The sequence below is a fragment of the Wasmannia auropunctata genome, unplaced genomic scaffold, assembly GCF_000956235.1.
Source record: "Wasmannia auropunctata unplaced genomic scaffold, wasmannia.A_1.0 LD336078.1, whole genome shotgun sequence".
In the NCBI taxonomy this organism is placed as follows: domain Eukaryota; kingdom Metazoa; phylum Arthropoda; class Insecta; order Hymenoptera; family Formicidae; genus Wasmannia; species Wasmannia auropunctata.
Window position 1 is genome coordinate 2,479,866 of NW_012026812.1, and position 10,615 is coordinate 2,490,480.

The following is a 10,615-nucleotide window of genomic DNA, read 5'->3' on the forward strand; positions in this document are numbered from 1 at the left end:
TACAAGTACTTCAATATATGCTTATTAACTTCACGGAGTATTAATACTTTATTTCATTTCCTTCCATTAAAAAAAAAATGTCGAAAAAGTGCAATTTTTTGGGCCGTTACAGTGGTGTTACCCCTTAAAAGTATCACGATATCTCGATGTGAATTTCAGAATGCTCGGTTTCGACGTGGCCGGCGGCGGTCAGCAAGACGCTCAGACAGTTAACGATAATCTGCTGTCGTCCGAACCGACGCAAATAGAAGTCTCCTCTGACGTTCCGACCGTGACGAGGACCATTCTGGACACGAGTACGCCGTCGGACGACGGGACCATGCAGGACACTATCGTTTCGCCCGACACGGATTCGCCACACTCGCGAAACATTTCGCCGGAGCACGCGCAAAGACCCGCGACAGTTAAGTTGGAGACCAGAGGTAGTTGCACCAACAGTATCGTCAGCACGGACAGCATGGTCTCCGAGACTTTCGACTCCAAGAGCTACACCGTGCGAAACAGCGAGAGTGAAATCGGTGCGTGAGTACCTGCCAATGCGACCGGCATTGTAGAGTCGTCGCTCTGTACGTACGTCACATCTAATTATTAGATAATTTCTCTCACACTTTCCAGGTCATATAGACAGTGATATATTCGACTCCACGAAAAGATCGGAGAGCTCGGAGATCGGGCACATCGACTCGCCGGATAATTCCGACATGCTCTCCAGCGAGACTCAACACTCGGAGAGCGGCTTGGAGGACTTGAGCTCCCTCGGGCAGGACGTGATCAGCGCGATAATGGGCGAGAAGTACGATTCTGTCAGGGAAGGCTTGGAGATCGAGGAATCGCATAGGTATTGCGGCTTAGCCCAGTTCAGCGAGGGCAACGACATCGGGAGGCATTCGTTCAAGAAGGGAGCAAAGAGCATAAAGACGGATAAAGAGGTAAAATAGATATTTCGGTTTAGCGCTTTCTCGAAATCGATTGCACAAAATTAACTGTGTTTTCTGTTAGCAGGCGATGCTAGGTAGATATAAAACGGACGGTTTGGCAACGTGCGTGCGCGTCTCGAATAAATCGCCGCAATCTGTGGAAACGAATGTAGTACTTGCGAGTCGGTTAGAAACCGTTGAGAAGGAGAAGGCGTCCGACTTGCTGAGGCCGGTGTGCTGCTTCACCGTCTCGTCGGACAATACGCAAACCAACGAAAAGTGCTCTACGAATTTTCCGCCGCAGATCAGCGTTATCGTCGATCCACCGAGTCCGTCGTTGTCGATCGAGAGTCATCACAAGCTTAACTTGGATTACAAGCTGGATCCGCACGACAAGCAGTACAGTAGCGGCAACAGTATGGAAAGACGTAAGTCGTTCGGTCAGCCGAAGCATCTTCACGTGGCAGTTAAATATGTATCTTGATGATGTTTTCGATAATCGCAGTGAGCGTGGAGCTGCCCGACTCAGGCTTCTCTCCGCAGGCAACACGTCGTATAAGCAGCGGCAGTTTGTTGAAGGCGTCGGAAGTTGTGTCGTTGGCCGCAACTACCGCTCGTCTGGGTGGCTCGAGCGTGAGCTTGCGCCACGAAAGAGCGAAATCTGTGGACAAAACGGAGGACGTTAAGAAACTTCCTATAATAAATCCCTTGGTTCGATTGCCCATGTGGCCAAGTGAGTAAAAAATGTTATATCGAAATACAAAAGCTTTTCCATATTGTACAAATAATTATTTATGTATTATCTCTTGTGAATGCATAGATGTAAGTGGCGGAGCTGGTCTCATCAGTCAAGCATTGCTGGCAAATGCAGATGCTCTGTGCGCAGCGGTATCGCCATTAATGGATCCCGATGAAACATTGATGTAATTCACACACATTATTATATAATTAATACATAAAACATACAGATTTCACGAATCTTTTTTTCTGCATTCTACAGGGAAGGCTACTTCGAACGATGCGTCATGAATAATTACTTCGGTATCGGCATAGACGCGAAGATCAGTCTCGATTTTCACAACAAGAGGGAAGAGCACCCTGAGAAATGTCGATCGCGCGCTAAGAACTACATGTGGTACGGTGTCCTGGGATCGAAACAGTGGATACAGAAGACCTACAAGAATCTCGAGCAGAGAGTTCAGCTGGAGTGCGACGGTCAAAGAATACCGTTGCCCTCTCTGCAAGGGATCGTCGTGTTAAATATACCGAGGTACTTGTGACAATAAATAAATATATATATATATATACATTTTTAATGATTTGAAGTTTCAAAAGCAAAGTTTCGCTCCCTAATGACAGTTTCATGGGCGGTACGAACTTTTGGGGAGGCACGAAGGAAGGGGATCTATTCTTAGCGCCGTCGTTCGACGATCGCATATTGGAAGTGGTGGCGGTTTTCGGATCCGTTCAAATGGCTGCCTCGCGGCTCATCAATTTGCAACATCACAGAATAGCTCAATGCCAGACAGTTCAGATTAATATCTTGGGCGAAGAGGGTGTGCCGATACAGGTCGACGGCGAGGCTTGGATTCAACCACCTGGCATTATAAGGATTATACACAAGAATCGCATGCAAATGCTTTACAGAAATAGGGTAAATATCTATCGGTGGCTTTTTTTTTTAATGAAAAGAAGTAACTTTGATTCGTGTATGCAATTGAAAATATTTGATGTCGCAGGCGCTTGAGACCTCGTTGAGAGCGTGGGAGGAGAAGCAGCGCAGTACGTTGAGCACCGTAACCCAGTCTTCCTCCATCATGAGCAATGCGTCGCAGTCTAGATCACAGTTGCAAATATGTAATAAGCCGCCGCAGTTGAACGACGAGGAGCTCAACATTCTATTCAGTTTCATTGAATCCGTGACGACTTTGGTCAAGTGGGTGAAACTGCTAATTATATCACATCCAACCCTGGAACCGGATCTGTACCAAGTGGCCTCGCGAACTGCAAACGCGCTTGAACAAGTACACCCGGACGGCAAAATCTTGCAAGGGGTAAGTTTCAATCGGAAAATGCTGAAAATCTATGTCACGACAATCCGCTTACTTTCCTACTATTTCCACTTGTCGATAGATAAGTCTGAGACCCGTGGTAACCGAGTTAGTATCAAGCGCGCGACAATTGTACGAAGAGTCTTGTGAGTTACTGCGCGATAAAGCCCACAACTTGGTAAGCCTGTAGCAAATGTATTATTGTAACATATTAACGGATTGATTAAACTAACAGTCACTCCTCTTAATGCAGAAATTACGGGAGGATTTAGAGAACAAGTTGTCCCTAGCTCTGGCTAGTATGGAACAGGAATTGCGAAAGTGTACCTTTGACGAAGGAGGCACCGGGCTGGTTTACTTGCAAAATATTACCACGGATGATCAGGTATAGTTCTTCCTTATGCTTAATGCAATGCTGTTTAAAGTCAATTATTTAAAAATACGAGTTATGAAATTAACTATTTTCACATTTCTGTCATGTATTTTGCATTGTGATAAAGTTTACATATACGTTTTGTGATATTTACTATACATTTAATTGAATATAGCAGAGATATTTACAGAGTTTAATATTTCAAATATTTAAAAAAAAAATATTTAAAGAAAGAGTTTGTTTCATACATATATTCAACTATTTGTTCGCAAACATAATTTAAAGAATTAGATTTGTATGAACTTTGGGAGGTAAAATTAATTTTTCTGTTTATTCTATTTATAGTATTTAATAATTTCTTCTGCAAGATTATTAAAAAAATCGAGCGAAGCACACTGTGACGATAACAATAACGATAAAGTCTTCCATTATCTTATTCTATTCGTATTCGATATTCCATCTTGCCAGTATATATTCCAAAAGGGGATTACTTAGAGCGTTATTCTTGTAAATGAGTTTTTGAGAGAATTAGCTAGCTAGGTTGGATATGAACGCGAAGAGATATGTAATATTATGAAAGCACCTCTCTTTACATACGTTATACACGAAAATTTACAATATCTTTTTGAGAGAAATTTTTACAATTTCATTATGCGTAAATATTGTTTTTTCAAATAATAACACATTATCCTATGCTTTGTTTCGGATTGATTGAGTGCTCAATCCCAGTGCTGGTAATATGCTTTTAAGTATTAATGCTTATGACATTAGAGAAATAGAGATTAGCATTTAGAGAGACTTAGTTTTTGCAGTGTAGCGAAAAACATGACGCTGATTACTTTTTTTTCTTTTTGTACACGTGTGTGTATGTATGTATGTGCGTGCGTGTGCATGTATTACATCTGCTGAGAGATGGGATCTTGTCGTTTAGAATTTGCCTATCGTTTGTTTATTTCTCGCTTGCGGCTCTATTATATTATAGCTCACACAATGAGACGTAACGTAATAATATTATGCGATACTTGGCGATACGCTGTACCTGTTCTTCAGTTAACATTAGCATACGCAACACATCCGAGTATGTGCACTTGAATTTATATATGCAACTCAACTTTTGCTTTCTGTTATCGCGCCTCCGCTATACTTCTTCTATGATTTCGTGAGAGTTTGTTGCACTTGTTTGATTAGCGCTGTGACAACGAGAGGGGAACTTTCGTGATTTTATATGAGCCTCATGGAGAGATGTATTATCTTTTAGCGAATGTATATGAATCTTGCTAAAGTACAGCAATAAATATATAATGGAATATCTTATATATGTACATTGTCTCTCTCATTAATGTATTAACCGAAAGGTGTGTCTGCGGTAGTGTACTTGCGCGAAATCTTTGAGCCACACACTATCGCAAATGTCGACCATAGGCCAATTTCGAGAGCTACTTTTTACTATGCCTGAACGAATCCGTATTTATATCACGTATCAATCCCGAGTGCAAATCTCCACCTGCATATGAATATAGCATGTTTACTAAAACGTATGCCGTATAAAAAAAAATAGCGCATACCGCTTTACCTACTAATCTGACTAACCGTGTTACTAACCGACATCTCGAACTCTGGATCTGCAGGGAGATAAAAAAAATCGTCATCGAGGGTTGTTCTGGTTAAAGTTCCGTCGCTTCGCTGGCAACTCGGGCGGCGCGGGTCATCCGGCGCGAGATCAGGTCACCACGTGGGGCGTGCAGGAGGTGTGCACCTGGCTAGAGAATCTACAGCTGGGAGAATACGCTGAGAAATTCGTTTCTCACGATATACGCGGTAGGGAGCTATTGACCCTAGCCCGCCGAGATCTAAAGGAGCTGGGCATCACCAAGGTGGGGCACGTTAAGCGCATCTTACAAGCCATCAATGATCTAAACAACTGAGTCACGCGAGTCGCGTTCACTTAGAAACGTTAAACTCCCCGTATTCCCGAAGCGAGGAGTACGGTCACGATAGGTAGCGAAATGGTAATCGATGGTAATGAAATGGAGACCATCGTCTGGAATATCATTCCAAATGCGCAATTACAAGTCGACTAGACAGAGGATAGCTTATATTGTTAAAATCGGGTATTTAACAAAGAGACCTTTCATGACACACATACACACATAAGATAAATCCATAGAAGATAGATAATTATATTCTTATCCTGAAACGTTAATTACAATACAATTCCTGACCCGAGTGACATCGAGTGGTGTTAAACGAAAGGATAATGTTCACCGCGGTAAATATCACTGTGGAAAGTATCCGTCTACTACGTTACCGTAACAGAAGGAAACCATTTTGCCTGTGCCAAATATATATCTATTCTATACTAGAACTCGCGCAAGAAACAGAGAAACAGAGCTGAATTTGTTATGCTGTGACAAATTTACAGCGTAATTCTATTTATATATCTAGACAGTGTGTATATATATATATATATATATATATATATGTATGTATATGTATATATATAGTAAAAAATACGAGATGCATCGTCCCCCAAGGGGATGAATTTTAACTTCACTTCTCTTACCGAGGCATTATAGAATCCACGACGAAAAGGGTGACCTCGTATAACTGCACACACACGGAGTAGATATTCCTTGTAAGATAGCAAACTTTTTTATATCACTTGAACTATTATTAGAATAACTTACAACGTCTCGGGTATTTAGCTAACTATTGCGTGTATTCCTACCGTTTGAAATCGACGAGTCTTAACACGCGGCACAAGTATCTTAAACCTGCGAGTACCGTATTTTCGAATTGAACGTTTCTTAACGTCTTTCGCGAAAATCAATTTATATTCGTGTATCTGTATTCCTTAACTCGTTCAGTCAATTTATATATTCTGTCCACTGTCTTCTATTATACTTCGTCAAGCTACGTAATACATGACGGATGTGTAATCCTATGATTAATATACACAGACTTTCAGCTTTCTCTCTCGGTTGACAACGTTAACGATACGTTCGAAAAGCAATGCTTGGGCCAAGATGTATAATATGAAAGTGATTCTACATATATCTCCTTATGGCAATAAAAAACGATTAATTAAGAAAAGAGCTAGAAATGCAAAATGTATGCTATAGTAGTTTTACAAAAGTTCACAAAAAGTTATTGTAGTTATATCGATAAGAATACTTTCTTCTTCCTACGGGTCCGCAGGTTGGGCACCTTGTTTGTGAGCTTGCCCGTCTTCTCCCCCCCCCCCTCCCTGTTTCTTTGAAAACTAGTCTTCATTATCTTACCTGTAATGAGTTACACAAATTTCTCTATTTTTATACTCTAACAAACGTTCTCCAATATAATCGCGCGATATAACGGTATAATTATTTACACAGCCGCCCGCTGCTAATTTTTCCATCAGCGTAACAATCAAATATTATCGATATGATATAATTATATTGATAAAGTTGCAGTGCAGTTTTCCCATTTTCTGACAGCTGTTCGTTCGCCCTGCCCTCGTTTCGTTATTATGTGACAAATTATAAAGAATCTCGATACTTGTATTTTACACACGGTAGTACGTAATTCTCACAGTTACAAATAGATGAGCATACCGTAGTGACATATTTAGTCTTGTACGAACAAATAATTAATTAGCGTAGAAACGATTAGCTGACGAAAAACTTAAAAACGAAGTATAATCAAACTGTGACTATTAATAATTACACAGAGGAAATATTATTCTTATCGTAACAGGAGACATAGGCTCTCTATCGGCAATGTATAGCTTGCCACACAGGTTCTAACGTTAATGCATGTCACGACGACTCACTTATTTTTGTCTTTTATACAATGTCTTGTTATATGTATAAAAAAAAAACACTAACGAACTTAATCAACTTGTTTGCAACACTGAAGAAAATTTCTTTACATTCCAATGTATATCTGACAGGACAAAAGTGCCTATTCTAGAGTCACTAATCTTACATACAGACAAGGAATACGAATGTAAAAGTCTACACGTTACGTATACATGATTGTTAATATTGCATTATTACTCTTGTTTTTATTTTTAATTTAGAAACACGAAACCGTAATTCGCGAACGCAATATCTACGCGTTTTTATTTTCTTATGTAACTTTATGAAAATTACGTCACTACAATCACGTAACAAAACGCCGCACCTTAATAGATTACATTGTTGCAATAATGTAATGCAGTATTATGTAGAATAATATTATATTCGATAACTTTTAATTTATACACGATATGTAAAATCTTCGAGGAAAAATTAAAAATCACTCAGAGTTAATAACGTTTAAATATAATTAATTTCTTTCAAATGTAATTTAATGTTGCTTCGATCTCCTAGATAAATTTATTGAATACGTAAAAATGAAATCAATTTTTTCCAGAAAAAAAAACAAATTAGATAACGTTTATGTCTTCTTCAAACTAATTATATTATGTCTTCTTACAACTAATACTTTGGACTGTAATCTGTATGTTTATTTAGTACCTGTCAATTTTTATATAACTTACGTCTTCTGCTCTTTTTACATATATATAGATATAATTCTGTCAATGTTATCTTGTGTGTATTTCTCAGATATTCCTGCAGTAAGATTACTAATATACAGAATTGACAATCTCGTATTATCGTGTGTGTAATTCACACGTGTGTATATAATAAGGGTCGTATTATTATAATATATTCCTTTCCAAAATGTGTACACGTTGTTTTGTATACGTATTAAAATAAAACGATTGACGAACATACCTCACAATTTACGCTAAAACTGTTGAAAAGGTATGTTAATATACAAAAAAAAAAACAAGCGTATTTAATCGTATTCAATTACTGTTCCTAAGGATATAGGTACCGTTTTACTATATTATTAATAATATATGTAATCGATCCATAAGAATAAGCTTCGAAAGAGTTTGAAGAAAAAAGAATGGTTACTCGTAGTTTTCTTCTAGGAACCTACTTGCACCTATACATGTCTTCTAAACATTTCTTTCACTTACGATGTATCCTAGGTTTTTTTTGTATGCATTCGTCAGAGCATTTTACCCTTTTATCTGTGATAAATTTTGTGCAACTGTTTGACCTAATCTAAATGCGTTATTATTATATGATTCTGGAAGTACGCGAAGATCTCTAGCTTTTTTCTCTTATTACTTCAATAGAATGTTAGTTTTTTGACGTTTTTAGGGCTATCACTGACTTAAATAATCTTTATATGTGTATAAAAGCAGTGTTATTATATATTCCGCATATAAAACTAATTTAAAATTGCTTCGAAATTTGCGTTCATATATAGCGATCTGAAAATTTCTACAACGTTTGAAACAATACATGTTTGGTGATCAAAACTATTCGTGAGAGATTAAAACATTCTGAACTGATTTGTTATGATTTCTGTTGAAAAAATAAATTAGGTTAACACCTTCCTGTTTTGCAGCTTCTTTGACTAACATTATTTTTAATAAAGCTTCCTAAAATCATACATAATGAGATAGATACATTTGATCAATGCATTTTATAGCTTTAGATTGAAAGTAATACGTAGATAAATACATCCAGAAGAGTTATAGAAAGCCTCTGATTTGCAGAGTAGGACCATAAGTACATTACGACATAAATCTAAAACTGTGATAAAAACTAATCTGTAATGCAAGAGAAGAGTTGTCTCTAAAATATTGTTTATTCGAATATTTTAACAATATACAGGATTCATTTTTATTAATTAATAGGGTTTTCTTATGTCAAGATGAAAATATATATATCTGGTCTTTAAAATAAAGATTTGTACATAAGCTTAAATGTGTACATAAAGATCTAATTAGGTCTGTGTCAAGACCTTCGGTTTACAGAGTTTCAATTTTGATTATACCTACATTTACAATATTATTCCAGAATTGCACGCTAAGGATAGCTTATTTATATTTCGTTAAATAATTATTTAGTTTTATTGTCTTTTTAATTGAATATTCAAAGATTAATATAGAGGTTCTTGTATAATTTTCGTATAATTCATTGTATTATTTTTTTTGTATAGATAGAATCTTCGAAAGTAAGAAAAAAAAAATTTGTTAATTTAATACAGGCATAGACTTATATTTGTGTGAAAATTGGTTTCATAATGATTTTTCACAATGAAGAAGCTTTTGAGAAAGAATAATATTATAACAATATTTTGTTCAAACAATTCAAAATCATTATGATTCCAGGCGTATTAATTGGCAATTTATCAAGCAATATCTTAACATTGATTCAATAACAGGATTTATAATTATATTAATATAAAGTAATATAGTAACATAAATAAATATCGATTTAATATACTGTTTTATTGTAATCAGAAGGGATATCTATTTGTTACCATTCTCTACAATTTCTTCATTTTCATTCTTGTTACGTCAAAGAATCCAATTTGTTATAAAACATTTTTTTCTATGACATTCTTAGGTTTCATTCTAGAAATTGCAATGCTGATATCAAATGTGCTATCCACACATTTGTATATGTATTATAAATCCTGTGCTATATAAGAAAAGTCTCGCACTGTATCGAAAAAACTGTTTAAGAAACGTGTTCAATTTGTTATATATAAGCACTTTATATATCTGTTTTCGTCAAAATAATTATGCATAATTTCTACATGTTACCTTTTTGTACTTAAGTATAAAATTACATATATTGCATATTATACATATAAAGTGAAAATATTATGAATTATTCACTCTGTATAAAACAAATCCCTATTCTATAATAAAGTTAAATCTCAAAGTATTTTAAAATTTCTACATTACTTTCTTAATAGGCTAATTATTTAAGTTATAAAATGTGAAAAATGGTAATATTATACAATAAAAAGTCATTAATATTTTACTCAATGTTCTCAAGATTATTTTTACGTTTTTTGATAAATATTTCTCCTCCACAAGGTGTAAATATATTAATATATAATATTGTATAATAAATATAGTATTAATATATGAATATATAATGTAAGATTATGTTAAAATATATTATATTAATATATTGATACATATTAACATTAATCCAATGTACAAACAAATTCATATAAATAATAATTCATATAATTTTGCAGGTTTTTAAGGTATGCAAAAAAAAATCAATGCCACTGCCCATGAAAATACACAATGTGTATATGTGTATATAAGATTTTAATATATTTATTCTTCAAGGATGTTATTAAAATATAGGCAGAATATTTGTATTAATTCTCTTGAATCAAATAAAAAATATTTGACCAGATTATAC

General features: G+C 35.9%; 1 protein-coding gene across 2 annotated transcripts in view; it reads left to right on the forward strand.

Moving 5' to 3' along the window:
• LOC105448889 (diacylglycerol kinase eta) overlaps positions 1 to 5,794 on the forward strand; it is a 33,070-nt gene extending 27,276 nt beyond the window's left edge. Inside the window, exons 13-23 of one of the 2 annotated variants that reach the window (XM_011687736.1) lie at positions 160 to 518; positions 616 to 929; positions 1,000 to 1,345; positions 1,423 to 1,650; positions 1,738 to 1,840; positions 1,918 to 2,187; positions 2,277 to 2,571; positions 2,657 to 2,971; positions 3,051 to 3,146; positions 3,222 to 3,353; positions 4,970 to 5,794. In XM_011687736.1, coding sequence (XP_011686038.1) covers positions 160 to 518; positions 616 to 929; positions 1,000 to 1,345; positions 1,423 to 1,650; positions 1,738 to 1,840; positions 1,918 to 2,187; positions 2,277 to 2,571; positions 2,657 to 2,971; positions 3,051 to 3,146; positions 3,222 to 3,353; positions 4,970 to 5,266 — 2,755 coding nt within the window. In that variant the 3' untranslated portion in view covers positions 5,267 to 5,794. The remainder of the gene's footprint in view (positions 1 to 159; positions 519 to 615; positions 930 to 999; positions 1,346 to 1,422; positions 1,651 to 1,737; positions 1,841 to 1,917; positions 2,188 to 2,276; positions 2,572 to 2,656; positions 2,972 to 3,050; positions 3,147 to 3,221; positions 3,354 to 4,969) is intronic. The other variant, XM_011687735.1, reaches the window with a different exon arrangement.
• The last annotated feature ends 4,821 nt before the right edge of the window (positions 5,795 to 10,615 follow it).